General features: G+C 45.5%; 1 protein-coding gene across 4 annotated transcripts in view; it reads right to left on the bottom strand.

Moving 5' to 3' along the window:
- AFAP1 (actin filament associated protein 1) overlaps nucleotides 1–22,120 on the bottom strand; it is a 125,798-nt gene that overhangs the window by 48,285 nt on the left and 55,393 nt on the right. For all 4 annotated transcript variants that reach the window (XM_064151642.1, XM_064151644.1, XM_064151643.1 and 1 more), the window contains exons 3-5: nucleotides 13,941–14,038; nucleotides 4,735–4,843; nucleotides 3,656–3,867 (exon numbers count right to left, since the gene is read on the bottom strand). In XM_064151642.1, coding sequence (XP_064007712.1) covers nucleotides 3,656–3,867; nucleotides 4,735–4,843; nucleotides 13,941–14,038 — 419 coding nt within the window. The remainder of the gene's footprint in view (nucleotides 1–3,655; nucleotides 3,868–4,734; nucleotides 4,844–13,940; nucleotides 14,039–22,120) is intronic.

Raw genomic sequence — 22,120 nt, 5'->3', positions numbered from 1 at the left:
GTAAGTTTAATAGTCACTGCAAAAGAAAACCCCAAAATCCCCAACTCCATCTTAGTTTACCCTGTAAGATCCCAGCTAAAACTGCACACTGAGCTGTTTCCCCTTCATTAGTTAATGCTGTCAATGAGCAGGCATTTTGCAAGGAGCATCTCTGTGCCACCAGAATGGGTGATGTAAAGGTGAAAGGTTCCACATTACATCACTTGTCCTGCAGAGCCACTCCCTGCTCCCACCTTCCTCCCACATCAGTACAGCCAAGGTGCCTGAAGCTGTCCTAGTGCCAGAGCACAACACGCTGCTTAACTGTGTTTAGGAGTGTCCAGCTGGTTTATCTACTGATGTAAACTGAGCTTTCACTCACACAAAGGCAGGGTAAAAAGGTACCCGATAATCAGGAGGTGTCTGATAATGAGGCTAATGAGCAGACTGCTACTGAAAACAGAGTATAAATATTAACAGATAAACCCCATGGGCTTTTCCATGTCTGCAGCACCATTCCTGCCAGGGAGATAGCAGCTGTTAAAGTATCTTATAAACACTACAACTTAGGCTAAGCAAATACAGTCACTCTAAACCAGCCTCTGCACATCACTCATAATCCTTCACTCTCCAAAGTCCATTAACTCAAAAGTTTCTTTAGCTTGGTCAGAGATTTTCAGTTTGTAACATTATAATATCACTTGAATTACTGAAAACATCCAACACTGGTCACTTTAAAAAGGCAATAAACAGCATTTAATTCCTTTTCTATTAACTTAAATATTGTACTTATAATGTTACATGACTGACCCTGAAGTATGTCTATATTAAAGGACTCCAAGTGAAAAATGATTCCCTCCTAGAAGTTATCTCTGATGTCTAATTCTAATTAAAACATTTTGGGTTTTCTGATGACAGCTGCATTTATAACACAAGCAGCTGCTAATCCCCAAGAACATATATTTGTTTTACTTGCACATCTCATAAGTTAAATGCCTAAGCCTCCCCTCAAACAATAAACCCATCTTGTGTAGCTGGTTGTTAAGACTCCTATTGTGATTTTTGTTTTCTTAATCCCCATTACAGAATTACTGAAAGACAATCCCTAAGAAGGGGGAAAAAAAAAAAACCCAACCCACCCAACTTTTGCAGACCACACAGAACAAAATAACATATTTCTATACAGAGCAACAAACATAATTGTAGAAGAAATATGCTGTGACTTCAGAGAAAAAAATCTGGTTTCTTTCTTGTCTTCATGGCTGCTACCAGAGAGCCCTGAAATTTGATATGATGCTGATTTAGGGTGATAAAAATGCAGTCCAAGTATAATAGCTTTCCAGCAAGATACTGAAAACAGAGTCAGAATCAACATTCTGATCAACATTTAAACAGATGATCCAGATTTTAAAACCTCACTAACCACTGAAAAGTAGCAGATTAATTCCAGCTATAACTCCAGAAATTTACTCCTGCTATTTCATGCCCTCTTTATTTCTTTTCCCTCTACTTCATACCCTCTTATTTCTCTTCCCTCTGATTTCATACCCTCTTATTTCTCTTCCTGCTGTTTCATACCCTGTTATTTCTCTTCCATCTTATTTCATATTCTCTTCTTTCTCTTCCCTCTATTTCATATCCTTATTTCTCTTCCCTCTCATTTCATACCCTCTTATTTCTCTTCCATCTTATTTCATATCCTCTTCTTTCTCTTCCCTCTATTTCATATCCTCTTATTTCTCTTCTGCTATTTCACAGCCTCTTCTTTCTCTTCCATCTTATTTCATATCCTTGTCTTCCCCTTCCCTCTATTTCATATCTTATTTCTCTTCCTGCTATTTCATACCCTCTTATTTCTCTCCCCTCTATTTCATATCCTTGTCTTTCCCTTCCCTCTATTTCATATCTTATTTCTCTTCCTGCTATTTCATACTCTCTTATTTCTCTCCCCTCTATTTCATATCCTTGTCTTTCCCTTCCCTCTATTTCATATCTTATTTCTCTTCCTGCTATTTCATACCCTCTTATTTCTCTCCCCTCTATTTCATATCCTTGTCTTTCTCTTCCCTCTATTTCATACCCTCTTCCTTCTCTTCCCTCTTCCTTCTCTTCCCTCTTCTCTCTTCCCTCTATTTCCTATCATCTTCTTTCTTTTCCCTCTATTTCACATCCTCTTATTTCTCTTCTGCTATTTCATACCTTCTTATATCTCTTCCATCTTATTTCATATCCTCTTCTTTCTCTTCCCTCTATTTCATATCCTCTTATTTCTCTTCCTGCTATTTCACAGCCTCTTCTTTCTCTTCCATCTTATTTCACATCCTTGTCTTCCCCTTCCCTCTATTTCATATCTTATTTCTCTTCCTGCTATTTCATACCCTCTTATTTCTCTCCCCTCTATTTCATATCCTTGTCTTTCTCTTCCCTCTATTTCATACCCTCTTCCTTCTCTTCCCTCTTCCTTCTCTTCCCTCTTCTCTCTTCCCTCTATTTCATATCACCTTCTTTCTTTTCCCTCTATTTCACATCCTCTTATTTCTCTTCTGCTATTTCATACCCTCTTATATCTCTTCTATCTTATTTCATATCCTCTTCTTTCTCTTCCCTCTATTTCATATCCTCTTATTTATCTTCTGCTATTTCATACTCTCTTATTTCTCTTCCATCTTATCTCATCTCCTCTTCTTTCTCTTCCCTCTATTTCATATCATCTTCTTTCTCTTCCCTCTATTGTATATCCCCCTCATTTCCTACAGCACCACAAGCACAAATGCACTTGGGAAAGTGAGCACACCTTAGCTGCACTGTACCAATGTGGATTAACAAAGAGGTTCTACAGAAAATGATCTACACCTTGTCAATCAGCTTTTAACATTGAGGACAGTGCAGCAATTAACTATAGAATTAGTTACGACTGTGGGGAGCACCAGACAGCAAGGCAAAGAGTGCCCAAGCTCCCAAGGTGTTTCTTACTGTAAGCACCAGCTCACTTACAGTGACACAGGAATCTGTGTTTGCCTCAATTAGGCTCTCTGCAGAAAATAAAAAGGCATCTATGAGCAGATAATTTACTTAACTGGTGCCTCCAATCAGAATCATAACAGGTTTGCTTACAGAACAAATACATCCACTTGTTTCTCTCCTCTCTATACTGCAGCTGTGCATCCTGTGAATGCTGCATCTGTACTTGCTGCAGAACAGATGGCAAAGGTTTAGTTTAAAGTGCACATATTACCCCTGCATCTGCTGCCAAGGCAGAGTTCAGCCTAACAAGGGACTTTTCTCTCCAGCAGTCTGATCCAGGAGCTCATACACAAAGCTCCCTAAGAGAAGGTTTTTTTTTCTGTCCACAGGGAATGACAGATTAGATTTGCAGTTTTAGCAATTATTTCTCCCCCCCCAATGAAATCTGTTAGATGATAATAGGGCAGATTTTATCTCTGATACCAAGGAATTGCCTGGGTTTAAGTGCATTAAAAGTCAAAGTTCAAAGTGGCTAAGTGATACACTTGTAATTGCAGTGCTTCTCTGCTTCTTGGGTAGGTCAAGACCACACTCTTTGGTAAAGGCTACTGTAGACTTGGCCACTGTTTGCAGAACATACTAAAACCCCCAGACTCCTGTAAAATTAAAGATATCATCAGAAAGGAACAAGGAAGAGAAAAGGAGAAATTACCAGAAGCTTGTTCTCTTTGATAACGCACAGCAGTTTGGTCCACTGCCCAAATCGTTTCTTCCTGAGAAGGAAGGCACAGATTTTGGCATCCTTCACTAGATCCATAGAGGCCTCCTCAGAAGGCCACTGATGTCTCATTTTTTTCCCCTTTCCATCCTCTTCCTCTTCGTCGTAGGATTCGTACGAGCTGCTCATGGCGTCCGAGTCGTAATCTTTGGGAAGAGCATCCAAGGGGCAGGTTACAACAGGCAGCCACAAAGCAACCTGGAATAACTGAAAATCTCAGCAGGGCTCATTTTAAATTGGAGCTTTTGGAAGCCAGCCAGGACCAAATCACTGTTTCAGTGCTTAGCAGCATCAATACATCAGCTTAACTGAGTCGATGATGCTGTCCCGCTAGGAAACTTTACACAAGACTCATCCTGACACCTTGGGAGTTTTAACTGAAAGACTAAGCTGGGAATACACAGGTAGGGTTTTGTTATCTTCAAGATGTAATGCATCTTTTGTCTAGGATAAGCATTTGGACATGAGGCAGGGAGGTTTGTACTAAACAAGTAGGCAAGATGCAATGCATCTTTTGTCTATGATAAGCATTTGGACATGAGGCAGGGAGGTTTGTACTAAACAAGTAGGCAAGATGCAATGCATCTTTTCTCTATGACAAGCATTTGGACATGAGGCAGGGAGGTTTGTACTAGACAAGCAGGCATAAAAATACCATCATGTGGATGGCTCTTAGCTCTGGACTCCATGACCCCACCACGTTGGTGGTTCAAAGCTGTCCAAAACATCAGTGGCAGAGTTGGAGTCTCTGTCTCCAAGGCAGCTGAAACATGTTTATATGCATCCAACTTGATTTCCAGGCTTAAACTCCTCTAAAAGGAAGCTAACCAAATCTGTGAGGTGAATCAATACATGGTCAGTGAGGACAAGCAGAGCTGGCCCCAGATGGTCAAAGCATCCTTATGGCACATGACCAGAGCACCACCAGCCAGGTAGCTGTCACACACATAAAAAGTTGATGGATGCTGCACTTGCCAACTGCTTAGAAATTGCTCTAGAACTCTGCTACTCACTAGAAGTGATGTACTCAGGAGCCTTCCCAGGACTGAGTGGCACTGCCTCTTCATAATAGCCTTCAGGAAGGGAAGATGTTGGCAGTGGTGGAGGCCCATTATCTGGTGGCTAAAACAAAGGGGAAGAAGAAGTATTAAAGATTAATCAGGTGAGACATCAAACAGGTCAGAACACCTGCTTGTGATCAGTGCTAACCTTACCAGGCTTGTACCCATTGGTTGCTCTTGTGACTGTTTCTTATATTAACCATCTCTAAAGGCAAGGCTCTGGAGGAGTGCATTAGAATCCTTTGAATGTGTTCTTCAAGGCAGCATCAAAGACACTGAACTGAGAAACTATTCAGAGTGGCCTTTGCTCATGGTCAGATACAAACACTTTATGCACTGCAACTGTGCTGGGCTGGAGAGTCTAGAGCCCAGCAGAGGCTTTGAGCTTTCTCCCACATGACATAGAGTGAGGTACAGTGACTGCACTGCTGCTACAGAGCTGAAGTCACCTGGGAGGAACCTGAGCTTTACTGACATGTGGCATTAGCTGTAAGGAAATTACTGCTGTGGGTGCTTTTAGGGTTTGGGTTATCTTCTTCAGAGAGAGAGTGATTGGCATTGGAATGGGCTGCCCAGGGAGGTGGTGGAGTCACCACCCCTGGAGGTGTTCATGAAAAGCCTGGATGAGGCAATTAGTGCCATGGTCTAGTTGACAGGACAGGGCTGGGTGCTAGGTTGGACTGAATGATCTCTTTCAACTTGATTGATTCTATGATTCTATGATCTGCAAGATTTCAGGGCTGGACATCTCCAGATCTCATTACACACCTATGCTAGACACCTAATTAACAACATCAGCAAGCCACATCCCACCCTCAGAGTGCCCTTTTGTGCCATCCTCCAGGTGCTTGTGTGTTTGCAATATGAATCACAGAATCACAGAATGGCTCAGGTTGGAAGGGACCTCGGAGATCATCTGCTCCAACCTCCCTGCCATGGTCAGGGACTCCTCTCAACTAGGCTTGGTTGCCCGTGGCAGATCCTGCACTGAAGCTCATCCAGCACTGACTTCCCTTTGTGCTCCAAGCAGCAGCAAACATCCTCACAACCAATGCTCCAGTCTGTGCCTAAACACAGAAATTCTTGGTCTGATAGAGATTTACCCTAACAGTACTCCTGTTTCAGTGACAGAGCCAGCTTCACATGGCACACTCCATTACAGGTAGGAGTTGACCATCAGAGTGATCTACATGGAGAGCCAAAGGAGGTTTTTTTCTTACAATTGTGCTAGAGATTATCTGTCAAAGAAGTAAAATAAAGGAAAACCCACAAAGTTGAGTGCAGTGTCCCTAAACTTCTGCTGAAAAACATCCCTAGACTGCACTTCTGCACATCACCACGGAATAAATGAGTCTTTCAGGGCGAGCTGCTGCTTGCTGCACAAGAAGCAAAAGGGGCATTAAAACATAGTACCTGTTTGTTAGTATTGCAAAACTGACAACCATTATGAGTTGTGCTTGCACACAGCAGCTCTGTGTGGCCTGAACTACGAGACACCAGCAGGGGAACTGCCTCAGAGTTTGCATTTTCTTCCTTCACAGGCATAGGCAGAGCCTCGCACAAGTGAGTTGGGGTCAAGGTTTGCTCCTGGGGCAGCACAGCTTCATACCACTCTTTCATTACACAGATCTTGGTCCAGCCTTCAACTATTTTTCCTGTCAGGTGTATACAGAACATATGAAATTCCTGTCCTGATTAAACCTAATTCACCCAGGAAATGCCCACGCCAAGAGTTATTCCAACTCTGACTTGACGCAGCACCAAGGATTCAAAGCTATCTTTTATCCAGGAACAAATAAGAGGTTGCAATAAAGACTGGGGAAGGGGGAAATTCCTTGTTTTTAGACAAACTGTTATTCAGAAAGAAAGGGAGGGGAAAAAAAAAAAGGAAATGAAACACAAATGGTGCTTGTCTGAACTCAACCCTGCTGGAGCACTTCATACAGCTGGGGCGGGCTGGGCTGTGCAGCCAACGTCAACACAGATGGAATCCATTGCTGAATGAATTGGGCCCTCCTCTTTGAAATGCATTTTGCAGTGCTTGCCATAACAAAGTTGAAAACAACTCTCTCTAGATATATTTATTTTATACATATATATATATGAAGAAGCAGAAACATCCAACTTTAAAAACTGGCTGATTAAAGCAAGGCTGCTTGAACACTGCGAGAAAATCCACCGGATTAAACACCACATAAAACCATCTCACCCAAATCTGTGCCATAAACAACTGCATCTCTTTTGAGAGCACATGGACTGGGCATCAGGAAACGTGAAAACTGCAGCTAAGCATTCTGGTCTGACTAATATTTGCAGTCTTTTATGTTTCTCTTTTTATCATTGCTGCGTTCTTTCAACTTGGCAATCTTCAGCGGAAGAACATTGATAAAGTTATGAGTTATGAACTGAAACAATTCTTGTTTTCACATCTTGTCGTTAGTTTGTCTGCAAAGTAAAAATGTCATAACCCCCCCACAAGCCCATGGGTACATCCTCAGAGGGGATTACAGATCAAAAACCCCTAGAACATGTGGTTGGAGTGGCAGCAGGAGGCAAGACCTGATGATCTGCGAAGAAGGCACTGGCATGAATTTCAGCTTTTACTTGTTAGTTTTTACAACAGGGCTGATTAACATAGAAACAGTCAGGGTTGGAAGGGACCACAAGGATCAGCTAGTTCCAACCCCCCTGCCATGGACAGGGACACTCTACTCTAGATCAGGCTGGCCACAGCCTCAGCCAGCCTGGTCTTAAACACCTTCAGGAATGGGGCCTCAGCCACCACCCTGGGCAACCCAGTCCAGGCTCTCACCACTTTCATGCTCAACAGCTTCCTCCTCACATCCAATCTGAATCTACCCACTTCCAGCTTTGCTCCATTATGAAAGGCATCAGTGCAGCCTTTCAAAACGAGTAAAATCTGCCCAATCACAGGAACAAGAAATGGGTTAGGAAAAAAGAAATCCATTCCTTTTATCTCGTTGGAGGAGAAGGAACAAATATGAGTGAGATCTTCTTGCCCAAAATCAATGCCATTGTGCAGGAGCATGGGGATATAAAATCCCTTCACACCCCAATGAAGACTGCCCTCTGCAAGAAATAAACACCTCCCTTTACGCAGTGAGTTAAGATGTGGAGACTGCCAGTGCAAAGCAGTGACTTTAGCTGTCAGTACACCAGGCTGCAGGCAAGGGCTTCCATGCTCACGTATGTGACATCAGTCTGGATCCACTCTGGATCCAGCCACACTGAGGAGCCAGCTGCTACCCACCCCTCCACACTGAGCACAGCAACACCACACTGGTGACACACAGGTGATGCATAATGAAGCTATTCAGAGGCCAGCAGGCAAGTGTGGGCTGTCGAGAAGAAACCTTGGCACATGCACATGCTATTTGCTTTGGAGTAAGCTTAGACCTGACCTCTTTACAACCCCACTGCATCCTCAGCCTAGAGAAGGAAGACTGATGGCACATTTATGATCCTTTCCCTACATGTTAAAAAGAAAACAAAAGGATGTCCAGAAAGCAAAATGAATCAATAAACTGAGAATGAGTACAAGTGCTTTGCTGTGCCCAGCTTTTTGATACGTATCTGGCATCTTGCTGGACACTTGTTGCAGTTAAACCATTACTGAATTGTCAGTATTCCAAGAAAAACAAAACACAGGCTCCATTTTGCTGTGAAAATCATGGAAAACAGCTAAGTGTGCTGTTTGTGTTCGATTTTGCTGAACTGCACAGTGCACTGAAGTCCCTGACTGCCAGAAGCACCATGGCAAGCAAATGCGTGGAGGCCAGAAGCTTTCTGTCACTGTCATGCTGTGGATAATTTACAGCAGTGATCCCCAGGCACATCTGAGCAGCAGGACACACTGGATGTTATTCCTCCTGCCTCTCTGGAAAGTGTGCTTCAGGGCAACTTGGTGATAGTGCAGTGATGGGATCCCAGGTGTTGAACACCAGCAGCACTTTGAGGTATGCATTGAGCATCAACTCTCTTAGTCCTTCAGACTCCTTATCTAGCACTGCTTCTTGAAGACTCATACTGATGGAGAAAAGCAAGCCAAAAGACACAAGAAGCAGATTCAGAATGGAGAACCAATCTGACTGTATTAGGCTGGAGGTGAGGAGAAAGTTCTTCACTGAGAGAGTCATTGGACACTGGAATGGGCTGCCTGGGGAGGTGGTGGAGTCGCCGTCCCTGGGGCACTTCAAGGCAGGGTTGGACGTGGCACTTGATGCCATGGTCTAGCCTTGAGCTCTGTGGTAAAGGGTTGGACTTGATGATCTGTGAGGTCTCTTCCAACCCTGATGATACTGTGATACTGTGATACTGTATTTGAGAGGGATCTTCTCCTCTGCTGCTGACCCAGGCAAAGCATCCCTAGCTGCTCACACCATACTCAGGTTAGCATGAACATATGAATGCATCCAGGCAAAAGCAAGACTCCAAGTTGCTCTTAAGCTCACAGCCTTTATTTGCAGCTTTTGCTTTGCTGGCCATCTGAAGGAGCTGCATGCACAGCCTAAAGCAAGGAGGATTTGTGCTTTCTAAGCCTGACAGAAAGTCTCCTAGACCAGGTGTAAGCAAGGGAATGCCTAGAGAAAAGGTGCATTACTGAGAGACCGTGTGCACAGTGATTTGCTTTGATCAGGTGTATGCAGGGTCCAACTTCGTCCCTCAGGTTAAAGACCTGATCCAAACCCCACTGAGTCCAGGAAAAGCCTCTGGGCTTTAATGTGTTTTAATAACTGAAGAATTCATTTAAACTGTTAACAGCATGTCTCCAAATAAAATGAATTCTATACTCTTTGCTCATGGGCTGATGAATAACAAAACTGACACAAGATCTGGCCTGTGCAAATACACAGGTTTACAAAGGAAACCCTGCACAGCACCTGCCCACACAGCATTCTGGCTCCTGGCACTACTTGAAGGAGGATTGAATTCCTTTCCCACCCACACATCTTTACATAAGTCAAAGCTTAAACACCAATTCAGACTAAACATTTTTGAATGCAGGATCCCTGGAGTGCCATAAAGAGAAATAGTGGCGTAAATGAAACTTTAATTTCCACCACGACCAATAACTGATGTGCTAAACCCATCGATTTTTAAAGCAGTGGAGAGGTTATTTAAAGGTATTGATTCCCACTTCTAGGCAATTCCTATGCCCCAGCAGCAGGCTGCATTTCCACTGGAGGCTGAGGCCAACAAGAGATGCTAGTCAGCAAGCGGAAAGCAGTTTCTGTCCTGAGTGGCTGGTATAAAGAGGTGCCATGCAACATGACTTTCAACTTGCCACTTGAAGAAAAGGCCATCTGGAGCAGAAGCCTGGTAGGTTCTTTCATTCAGCCAGGAAAGCACTGTCTCTGAGAAGTGGCTGGGCAAGGCAGCTCAGTATTTGTGTCACTGAGCACTGTAATTCTGTACAGGTTTTACGGTGACTGCCATAGAATCACAGAATCAAGCAGGTTGGAAGAGACCTCCAAGATCAGCCAGTCCAACCTAGCACCCAGACCTGTCCAATCAACTAGACCATGGCCATTTTTTCAGGGTAGGTTGAAAATTCCCATGCAGGAGCATTACAGTGAGGGAAAACTACGTCTTGGTCACTGCCACTGATGCCCAGCCTAGTGCAAAAGGAACGATGCTATGACAGTCTCTGATCATATCCAATAAGGAGGTAACAAAGAGGCATCTAATAGAGAAAGGTTCCCAAAACCCAGCTAATGACCAATTCCATTAGCTCAGCATGGCTTCAGGAGTTTTTAACAGCCAGATTGAGGACTGAGTTTTCCCCAGTGTCCCAAAAAGTCAAAAAGCTGATGGTTTTGTCCTTCCTTTCTGACTCCACCTGCTCTTTTGAAGACAGAAGTAGTCTGTCATCTTTTTCCCAAATTATGGTGTGCTTCCACCTTAAAATAGCACCACTCCTAACCTGTATTGGGATAATGCAAGGCAACAAGAGGCTTGGGACATTTCCTGGCTGATCTCAAAGCATCAGTGACACCAGAAGGGGAGCTGAGAGCCACCACTGCCTGACAGCAGCAACAGAGGTGCAGAAAAACTGACAGAAATCAGCATCCCTCACTATGGAACAACGAGCTCAGCTTGGTGACTCTACTGGGGTGAGAGCACCCACAGTGTTACAGGCAGGTCAGAGGGCAGGGATGTGCACAAACTCCACTTTGCCATGCTCAGCATGGGAAAATGGCACTTCAGCTCAGCCTGCTCTGTGTCAGCTTCCACAGCAATTCCCACTGCAGCACAGAGAAACGTTTGTTAGCCAGAAATGCAAACTGAACTACTGCAAACAGCAGTGCTGACCTCCTGGACCTAACTGGTGCTTCACACCTTCACTTGCTGCAGCTGAACCAACTCTAAGGGAATTTACACATTAGTGCACAAGAAAGGAAAAAGAGGTCATCTGGCTTTATAAAAAAAACAACCTGAACCTTGGGAGCCAATTTGTTAAACTGAACCTACAGAAATAGGAAAGGGCAAAGATCTCAACTGGCTTCAGTTTATGAAGTGAGCTGCTGGAGCCTGTGTGTTCTGCATCACTTTCCTGCCTCTCATCAGCTCCTTCTCTCGTAATTGATGTTAAATGCAGCTTGAATTACAGAGAAATAATAACTTTCAGGCACTGGGGACCATGAAACAGATTCTCCAGGTTTTGTTGCATATTAATAGATACAACTTGAGGAGCTTCTGGGCTCCTCAATTCCAGTGAGATGTTGAGGTGCTGGAAGGTGTCCAGAGAAGGACAATGAAGCTGGTGAGGGGCCTGGAGCACAGCCCTGTGAGGAGAGGCTGAGGGAGCTGGGGGTGTGCAGCCTGCAGAAGAGGAGGCTCAGGGCAGACCTCATTGCTCTCTACAGCTCCCTGAAGGGAGGCTGTAGCCAGGTGGGGTTGGTCTCTTCTTCCATGCAACCAACAACAGGACAAGGGGACACAGTCTCAAGTTGTGCCAGGGGAGGTCTAGGCTGGATGTTAGGAGGAAGTTGTTGGCAGAGAAAGCGATTGGCATGGGAATGGGCTGCCCAGGGAGGTGGTGGAGTCGCTGTGCCTGGAGGTGTTGAAGCCAAGCCTGGCTGAGGCACTTAGTGCCATGGTCTGGTTGATTGGCCAGGGCTGGGTGCTAGGTTGGACTGGCTGAGCTTGGAGGTCTCTTCCAACCTGGCTGATTCTATGATTCTATGATTTGCTAATGCAGCTCTCAAGCAGATGTGGAAAATGTTTTTCTCCAAGATCTGCTGCAACAGAGGAGAATTAAAACTTGTTTGCAGTTTATTCTGTAACAAGACAGCTGGTCCCAAATGGGAGAACTGAATGACAGACCTCAGTCGGTATCTTTGCTATAAACATCTCCAAGAACATGCACTTCTACTTGTTCTGAAGAGGATTTTCCATCCAGAGGCTGAGCACAGGAGGGCATTGAAGACTTTAAATAAAAAAGAAACCAAACCAAAACACCAAGAAAGTAGAATTTCTTCATTTTCAAACCCTGCCCCTTCATTTTTCAGCTAACAAGAGGGAGTCTTCCCATAGAGATCATGCTCAGGAGATGCTGAGCATTAAACTGTATGAAACTGGCTGGATCTGTGGCCTTGGCCAAGCCAACCTCCACATAAGGCAGGTCAACATTGAAGTTAAGTTTAAACTGCTCAGGCTTTTGCCATTTGAGCTTTGGAACTTGCCAAAGGTTCCACAGCCTTTACAGGTGACCTATTTGCTTCCTTGTTTCACCACAGGGGAAGTTTTTGCTTTCTCTTCTGCAGCTTGAGCTCAATTCCCTCAAGTAGAGTAGAAGTGAGAGGAATAATAATTCCCCTGGACCTGAAGGCTCCTTCCCCTTGTAGCCATTTCTTTTAGTGCCTATCACATTCTCTCTTAGCTACTAAATTTTGGGGTAAGATATAAAAGGGAGCTAAGATGTAAATTGAAGTAGGATGCTAAATTTTGGGGTGGGATGCTAAATTTTGGGGTAAGATATAAAATGGAGATAAGATGTAAATTGAAGTAGGATGCTAAATTTTGGGGTGGGATGCTAAATTTTGGCATAAGATATAAAATGGAGGTAAGATGTAAATTGAAGTAGGATGCTAAATTTTGGGGTGGGATGCTAAATTTTGGGGTAAGATATAAAATGAAGATAAGATGTAAATTGAAGTAGGATGCTAAATTTTGGGGTGGGATGCTAAATTTTGGCATAAGATATAAAATGGAGGTAAGATGTAAATTGAAGTAGGATGCTAAATTTTGGGGTGGGATGCTAAATTTTGGCATAAGATATAAAATGGAGATAAGATGCTAAATGTTGGGGTGGGATGCTGATTTTTGGGGTAAGATGCTAAATGTTGGGGTGAGATATAAAATGGAGATAAGATGTAAATTGAAGTAGGATGCTAAATATTGGGGTGGGATGCTAAATTTTGGGGTAAGCTATAAAATGGAGATAAGATGCTAAATGTTGGGGTGAGATGCTGATTTTTGGGGTAAGATGCTAAATGTTGGGGTGAGATATAAAATGGAAGTAAGATGTAAATTGAAGTAGGATGCTAAATATTGGGGTGGGATGCTAAATTTTGGGGTAAGCTATAAAATGGAGATAAGATGCTAAATGTTGGGGTGGGATGCTGATTTTTGGGGTAAGATGCTAAATGTTGGGGTGAGATATAAAATGGAGATAAGATGTAAATTGAAGTAGGATGCTACATATTGGGGTGGGATGCTAAATTTTGGGGTAAGCTATAAAATGGAGATAAGATGCTGAATGTTGGGATGGGATGCTGATTTTTGGGGTAAGATGCTAAATGGTGGGGTGAGATATAAAATGGAGGTAAGATGTAAATTGAAGTAGGATGCTAAATTTTGGGGTAAGATATCAAATGGAGAGAAGATGCTAAATTTTGGGGTGGGATGCTAAATTTTAGGGTGAGATATAAAATGGAGGCAAGATGTAAATTGAGGTGAGATGCTAAATTTTGGGGCGAGATGCTAAATTTTGGGGCGAGATACTTAAATTGATGTAAGATATGTCCCTGCCCATGGCAGAGGGGTTGGAACTAGATGATCCTTGTGGTCCCTTCCACCCCTGACTGATTCTATTCTATGCTATTCTATCTCTAGATATTTATGTTAACACTCACCAGCCACTGCTGAGGTATTTCTGGCAGAGGCATCTGAGGAGGTGCTGGCAAACTGTTGGTGACTTCTTGCTTCTGTACATGTTCTTTTACTTCAAAACCTGTGGAAGAACAACAGACACCACTTCAGGCTTTTGTGGGTGCAGGCAGGACACTTTTTTCCACATGTGGCCACCATGTTCAACTGTCACACACCAAAACCTGGCACCAGTGCTGCTCACAGCCTAACTGCCGAGCGCAGTTACTGAGGCTGGGCTGGAAGAATGCTGAGAATTCAGGAATTTAATCAAGCAGAACAAGCACATACTTACCCTATATGATAATGACATATATGCTCTTTGGATCAACAAATACCAGACACTGAAAACATCCACAGGAAATCACTCAGAATTGTCCATCCATCTAGAAATGAAAGACTTGAACAGCTAGAGTTCCAACTTGCTGCCATCTAGAATCATAGAATCAGTCAGGGTTGGAAGGGATCACAAGGATCAGCTAGTTCCAACCCCCTGCCATGGGCAGGGACACTTTAACCTCGATTAGGCTGCCCACAGCCTCAGCCAGCCTGGCCTTAAACACCTCCAGCCATGGGGCCTCAACCACCTCCCTGGGCAACCCATTCCAGCCTCTCACCACTCTCATGCTCAACAACTTCCTCCTCACCTCCAGTCTGAACCTACCCATCTCCAGCTTTGCTCCATTCCTCCTAGTCCTATCACTCCTTGAGAGACCAAAAAGTCCCTCCCCAGCCTTTTTGTAGTCCCCCTTCAGATCCTGGAAGGCCACAAGAAGGTCACCTGGGAGCCTCCTCATCTCCAGACTGCACAGCCCCAACTCTTTCAGTCTGTGCTCACAGCAGAGCTGCTGCAGCCCTCTGAGCATCCCAGTGGCCCTTCTCTGGACACACTCCAGCACCTCCACATCCTTTCTGTAATGAGGGCTCCAGAGCTGGATGCAGTACTTGTTCAGTCAGTTGTGAACTTGTTGCTGTCCTCGGGGCAGAGGTGCTCCAGCCCTCTGATCTACCAGGCAGGCAAAGTCACCTACGGGAAGGAGATGCCACTCTAGGGAGCACTCAGGGTCTTCAACCACAGGACATGAGCAACAGATGTTCCAAGGGCATACTCTGGGTGGGCAAAGTCATCATGCAGAAAAGAGTCCAAAATGATCGAATCACAGCACGGCAGGTTGGAAGAGGCCTCAAGGATCATCTGCTCCATCCTTTCTCAGGAACAGTAGAGTTGAAATGAACTAATCCAACATTCTGCCAAGCTGATTCTTAAAACTGTCCAATGGAGGGGAACTTTGATGGCACAGGAGTGGGGAAAAGAACAGAAGAGACCCTGCCTGCCCCTCTTAGTGGCAGCAATGGTGGTGGCTATTTGACCAAGCCCACAGGGCTTACTGCTGCCACCACCACCTCTGACCATGGAGCTGTTTTCCTACCATTTCCTTCCTCTTCTTCTCTCTCTTTTTGTTAAATAACCCCATCATTTTCCAGATGAATTTGAAAAGGAGCTGTAAAAGCTGCTTTGAGAGTCCTTTGCATCACTATCACGTCTCGTCTCGCTCCCAAGGGAGGAGAGGAGTGATCCATGTGTTGGGAGGTTCTGGCACAGTGCTTTCAATCAAAGCTGAACTCACTTCACAGACCAGAACAGTGTTTATTTTCCTGAATATCAAAAAGGAGATTAGGGTACAGCCCCTGCATGTTCTGGCACAAATTCAGCCCATGGACTGTACCCTGCTTACCCCACGACTGCATTTAGCTCCCGGTGTTTGGTTTAGCTTTTAAAATACACATTTACATAGTCAAATGGATGTCTTTTGGTCCAGATCATGTCATTCTCAAAAATGTAATAAATGATGAAATGTTTCTTGTCATAACACCACCCCAGTCCCACTGGCTGTGAAGTCACAGGCTAAAAAACAACCCTGGTAAAATAAACTGCCTCTAAGGGCCACAGATTCTTCTTTCCTCGTACAAATCAAGAGGGGGATTAGTCTTGGGAAACATTCCAAGATTGGGTTTGGGTTTTTTGGTCATTTGTTCCTCTTTATGTAAGAGCACCACACTCTATGCTGGGTTAGGAACTGGCTGGAGGGCCGGACCCAGAGAGTGGTGGTGAATGGTGCCACATCCAGCTGGCAGCTGGCACTAGTGGTGTCCCCCAGGGATCAGTGCTGGGCCCCATCCTCTTTAACATCTTCATAGATGATCTGGATGAGGGCATGGAGTCAGTCATCAGCAAGTTTGCAGATGACACTAAGCTGGGGGCAGATGTGGCTGGGTTGGAGGGCAGAAGGGCTCTGCAGTGGGACCTTGACCGCCTGGACAGATGGGCAGAGTCCAAGGGGATGGCTTCAATAGCTCCAGGTGCAGGGTGCTGCGCTTTGGCCACAGCAACCCCATGCAGAGATACAGGCTGGGGTGGGAGTGGCTGGAGAGCAGCCAGACAGAGAGGGATCTGGGGGTGCTGATTGATACCCCCCTGAACATGAGCCAGCAGTGTGCCCAGGTGGCCAAGAGAGCCAGTGGCATCCTGGCCTGCATCAGGAATGGTGTGGCCAGCAGGAGCAGGGAGGTCATTCTGCCCCTGTACTCTGCACTGGTTAGACCTCACCTTGAGTACTGTGTTCAGTTCTGGGCCCCCCAGTTTAGGAGGGACATTGAGATGCTTGAGCGTGTCCAGAGAAGGGCAACGAGGCTGGGGAGAGGCCTTGAGCACAGCCCTACGAGGAGAGGCTGAGGGAGCTGGGATTGGTTAGCCTGGAGAAGAGGAGGCTCAGGGGAGACCTTATTGCTGTCTACCCTACCCCAGTGCCAAGGAAGAATGGAGGTTCAGCCAGGGGGTTAGGAAGCAAAGTGGATTAGAAAAGAAAATGGAGGGTGAGGTTGGAGAGTGAGATCCAGCCTCAGAGCTCCCCAGCAGCAGAAGAGAAGGCTCCCTTATCTGTGTTTTGCTTTTATTCTTATACATCTCAGCAAGCCTATGAGTGAAGCAGACCTCACCACTGCTTTCCTTTCACAGCCTGTAGTCTAGTTCTTCTCACCAAAACATTCTAGTTAGCTTCTAACTAGCACACAAGTGAGTTCTCCTGACTCTGTAAACCTACTTTTCCCCTCTGTTTTAAACTGTGTGCTTCACTGAGGACCTGTTCCAAAGTGTATCTTCTCCTACCAAAGGGGACAGCAAGGTGAGCACCTGTGGCACAGCCCCTTCAAGGAGAGCAGGCAATGCTGACAGTCCTGTGCAGTGACTCCAGCCAGCAAAGCCCTCACTCCAAAATAAACTGGTGGCTGTCTCTGGTTTGCAGAAGGCCTGAGTTTCAGGTGGAAAGGCCAAGTGTTTTCTTCAGCCCTACAATCCATTAGCATAGAATCATAGAATCAGAGTTGGAAGGGACCACAAGGATCACCCAGTTCCAACCCTCCTGAGATGCCCAGGGACACCCTACCCTAGAGCAGGCTGCCCAAAGCCTCATCCAGCCTGGCCTTAAACACCTCCAGCCATGGGGCATCAACCACCTCCCTGGGCAACCCATTCCAGGCTCTCAACAACTTCCTCCTCACCTCCAGACTGAATCTCCCCACCTCCAGCTCTGCACCATTCCCCCAAGTCTTATCACTCCCTGAGAGACCAAAAAGTCCCTCCCCAGCTTTTTTGTAGGCCCCCTTCAGATCCTGGAAGGCCACAAGAAGGTCACCTGGGAGCCTTCTCTTCTCACAGTATCACAGTATCACAGTATCATCAGGGTTGGAAGAGACCTCACAGATCATCAAGTCCAACCCTTTACCACAGAGCTCAAGGCCAGACCATGGCACCAAGTGCCACGTCCAGTCCTGCCTTGAACAGCTCCAGGGACGGCGACTCCACCACCTCACAGTATCACAGTATTATCAAGGTTGGAAGAGACCTCATAGATCATCAAGTCCACCTGGGCACACTGCTGGCTCATGTTCAGGCGGGTATCAATCAGCACCCCCAGATCCCTCTCTGTCTGGCTGCTCTCCAGCCACTCCCACCCCAGCCTGTATCTCTGCATGGGGTTGCTGTGGCCAAAGTGCAGCACCCTGCACTTGGAGCTATTGAATGCCATCCCCTTGGACTCTGCCCATCTGTCCAGGCAGTCAAGGTCCTGCTGCAGAGCCCTTCTGCCCTCCAACCCAGCCACATCTGCCCCCAGCTTGGTGTCATCTGCACACTTGCTGATGACTGACTCCATGCCCTCATCCAGATCATCTATGGAGATGTTAAAGAGGATGGGGCCCAGCACAGATCCCTGAGGGACACCACTAGTGCCAGCTGCCAGCTGGATGTGGCACCATTCACCACCACTCTCTGGGTCCAGCCCTCCAGCCAGTTCCTAACCCAGCACAGACTGAACAGCCCCAACTCTTTCAGTCTGTGCTCACAGCAGAGCTGCTGCAGCCCTCTGAGCATCCCAGTGGGCATGGCAAGGTTCAGGACGGAAAACAAGCATCTGCTTTGGCCAGCAGTTCAGAGCCAGCCACTGGCAGGTCAAGGCCAGGCAGCTATGACCTGAGGAATGAAGCTGCCTGGCCCAGCTCCCTCTGCTTGATAGCCACTCAAGGAAGAGAACTGTGTGTGCTTGGGTGGGGGAACAGAACGAGGCAAAAGAGCTCCGGAGAATTCCCCAAGTAAGAACTCACTGAGTTTAAAGAGTCTCACTAAAAGCCAACCAGCCCATCAGAACAATTGCCACACCTTTACAAAGCAAACCAGCACTCCCCATTTCCAGATGTTAGGAAGAACCCAGCCAGTTCCCAGTTGCCCAGACCCTTCATTACTGCTCCCCACTGATCTGAAACGGTTCGCTCTAGCGGCTGAAACATCCTGTTGGATTCACACAGTTGATTTTTGCACACAGATACAAAGGGTCTGATCTCAGCACAGTCCTCAGGTCTCTTCAGCTGTGCCAGTGACCCCAGAACTCTCCTGGAGTTGTGTGGGTGGAGTGAAACAACGCTTGGAAAAACAGCCTGGGAGGGACGGTTGGGCTTAGTCACAGAGCTCTGAGCCTTCGCTGCTCTTCGTCTTCCTGACCAGATGAACAGTTCCAAAGGGACATGAGGCCTGAATGCTATCACTGACACAAAAAGCAGCAGGAGTGACTCCAGCAGAGCCCACGACTCCCTGGGTAATTTCACACACAAAGTCTGCAGGGGATGGCAGAGCTCCCAAGGAGGCAGCACTCCTCCTTCCCTGCCTTGTTCCTGTCCCAGCACCAACCTCTCCTTTGAGCCAGCATAAGCATTTGTGTGGCCTCAGATTGAACCAGACCAAGGAAATGAACACTGGTGAGGACTAAAGCAGCAAAAATAATGCTTGTGCTAGCAGAAAGGAAGATGCACTACACAATGAGCAAGAAGGAGTAGCCTGAGGAGAGAAACTGGATGCCTTTTTCAGAGGCCAGGCTGACTTACACTCTATTTAAACTGCAGTTTTATGAACTAAACTTTATGGCCATATAAAGCATAGTCCTATGACCTCTTGCTTAAGTGAACTGTGGGATTTCCTAGAATCAATTCTTGCTTGAACTGAAGCATTATCTTTGACCAAAATACTCCACCTTCATGAGATGCCAGCAGTGGCATGCAGAGCTTACCAAGTTCTTCCATTAGTTCATAGCTTCAGGGCTCAAAATGTTTGCTTTATTTCCAGTTTGAAGCAAATAGTCATTGCACTTACTCTTGGATAAGCCTGAGAGCTCATTCCCAGCCATTCCTTTGCACATCAAGATTAATTCTGATACCTCATTTTGGATCATTTGAAGGTTTGTTTCTGCATCCCTTAATCACTTCTATTTTCCTTTGAAATGTCCAAGCTTCATCTTCTTGAATGTAAGAGCTAAAAGAGGGCAAAATGTTCCACTAACAACTGCATTGAGCTAAACCCTACCACTTCATATATGGATCTCATATAGATCTCATTAATGGATACATCCTGTAATGGATTGTATTAAAGATCCTGTAAGAGGTTTTACAGCCTACCTGGTATGTGCTGAAAGGCAGAAAGCTCTGCTCTTGGAGTCTTTTTATCCTTGGCCACATCTACATTTATAAGTTAAGCACTAGGAAGGTGCTCTGCTATGGAGAAATTGGCATCCATAAGGTTAAAATCTCTCAACCTTCAAAAGCACAGTGGAGGGTGATGATTTTGAACTGTCTGTAGGGAGCACATCTTTGCCTGTATTAACTCCCAAATCATGCCTAGGAACTGCTGGATGAGACAAATCTGCTATGGAGAAATTGGCATCCACAAGGTTAAAATCTCTCACCCTTCAAAAGCACAGTGGAGGGTGATGATTTTGAGCTGTCTGTTGAGAACAGATCTTTACCTGTATTAACTCCCAAATCATGCCTAGGAACTGATGGAAGAGCCAAATCTGCTATGGAGAAATTGGTATCCATAAGGTTAAAATCTCTCACCCTTCAAAAGCACAGTGGAGGGTGATGATTTTGAACTGTCTGTAGGGAACACATCTTTGCCTGTATTAACTCCCAAATCATGCCTAGGAAGTGCTGGATGAGACAAATCTGCTATGGAGAAATTGGCATCCATAAGGTTAAAATCTCTCACCCTTCAAAAGCACAGTGGAGGGTGATGATTTTGAACTGTCTGTAGGGAACACATCTTTACCTGTATTAACTCCCAAATCATGCCTAGGAACTGATGGAAGAGACAAATCTGCTATGGAGAAATTGGTATCCATAAGGTTAAAATCTCTCACCCTTCAAAACCACAGTGGAGGGTGATGATTTTGAACTGTCTGTAGGGAACAAATCTTTGCCTGTATTAACTCCCAAATCATGCCTAGGAACTGATGGAAGAGCCCAATCACCTCAGGCCAAACCTGTTCCAAGGACCACTCCAGAATTTAACAGCACAGGTAAGTGAGTTCCAGGGTCCAGAAACACACTGTTGGATTTCCTAGCAGAGCTGTAGCTGCTGCGTCCTGCAACACCATCCCCAAGCCAGAATGAAAGGACATGACAACCTTTCCTTGTGCTTGCAAAGTTGGGAACAGAATGTCATCTGACTTCTGGAGGAAGCCAAATGTTTCTTCTTAATAAATCCAGTGAAAAAGATTACCCAAAGAACATGCAGAGTCAGAGAAGCACTGCCAAGGTTATTTTGAACTGCTGTAAAATATAGCTCAGCTGTCTCTAAACACACTAAATTGCAGGTCCCCACCTGCAGATTTTGAGCTGGGAGGAGTTTGGTGTATTTTGATCAGCTTTTGGAGCATGCAGCCTCCTTCCACAGGATGTGAAATTGGTGCCTACCTCCTTTCACTCAGTAGTAAAGGAGAAATAGTGTTGGGTCTGAGAATGTCAAAACAGAAAGGAGCACAAACACTATCAGAGGATCATAGAATCACAGCATGTTAGTGGTTGGAAAGGACCTCCATAAATAATTTTCATCTTGGTCAACTTGAACTTGAATACTGGGGCAAATTTCTCTCCTGAAGGGAGTAAACACTGCATCCAGCAAGACTGGATCTTTTTAGCACTGGAGGAGAAATAAACCATGAGAAATGCAGCTGCTCACAAGGTGACATTTTTCTTCAGTGCACACTGGTATTTTACAACACTCCTTAATGCTGAGGGTCTGCAGTGTCCATATTTCTGTCACATGTAGGAGAGACAGAGCTCTTACAGCTCAGATGCAACTTCAAACACAAAGGTGCTGGAAGGAAATACTGCAGTTCTGGTTTAGGAAAAATAGTGCTGAATGTTGCTCATGTAAGCTCTCTGGGAAGGCTGCTGTGCACAGTGGGTCATTGATACTGCATCTGGCTCCATGATAAGCACAAATATGTAAGCACAAATCCAGGCAGGGCAGTGAGTGGCTGGAGAGCAGCTCTGAGGAGAGGGACTTGGGGGTGCTAGTGAGTGAGAAGCTCAACAGGAGCCAGCAGTGTGCACTTGCAGCCCAAAGGGCTAACCAGTGACTGGGCTGTAGCAGCAGCAGTGTGGCCAGCAGGGCGAGGGAGGTGATTCTTCCCCTCTACTGTGCTCTGCTGAGACCCCACCTGGAGTACTGCATCCAGTTCTGGAGCCCTCATTACAAGAGGGATGTGAACATACTGCAGTGTGTCCAGAGAATGATCAGAGGGCTGGAGCAGCTCTGCTATGAGGACAGACTGAAAGAGTT

This window comes from Pogoniulus pusillus, chromosome 11, assembly GCF_015220805.1.
Source record: "Pogoniulus pusillus isolate bPogPus1 chromosome 11, bPogPus1.pri, whole genome shotgun sequence".
Classification (NCBI taxonomy): domain Eukaryota; kingdom Metazoa; phylum Chordata; class Aves; order Piciformes; family Lybiidae; genus Pogoniulus; species Pogoniulus pusillus.
Note: the sequence above shows the minus strand (reverse complement) of the source record. Positions and strands in the feature narration are given on the sequence as shown.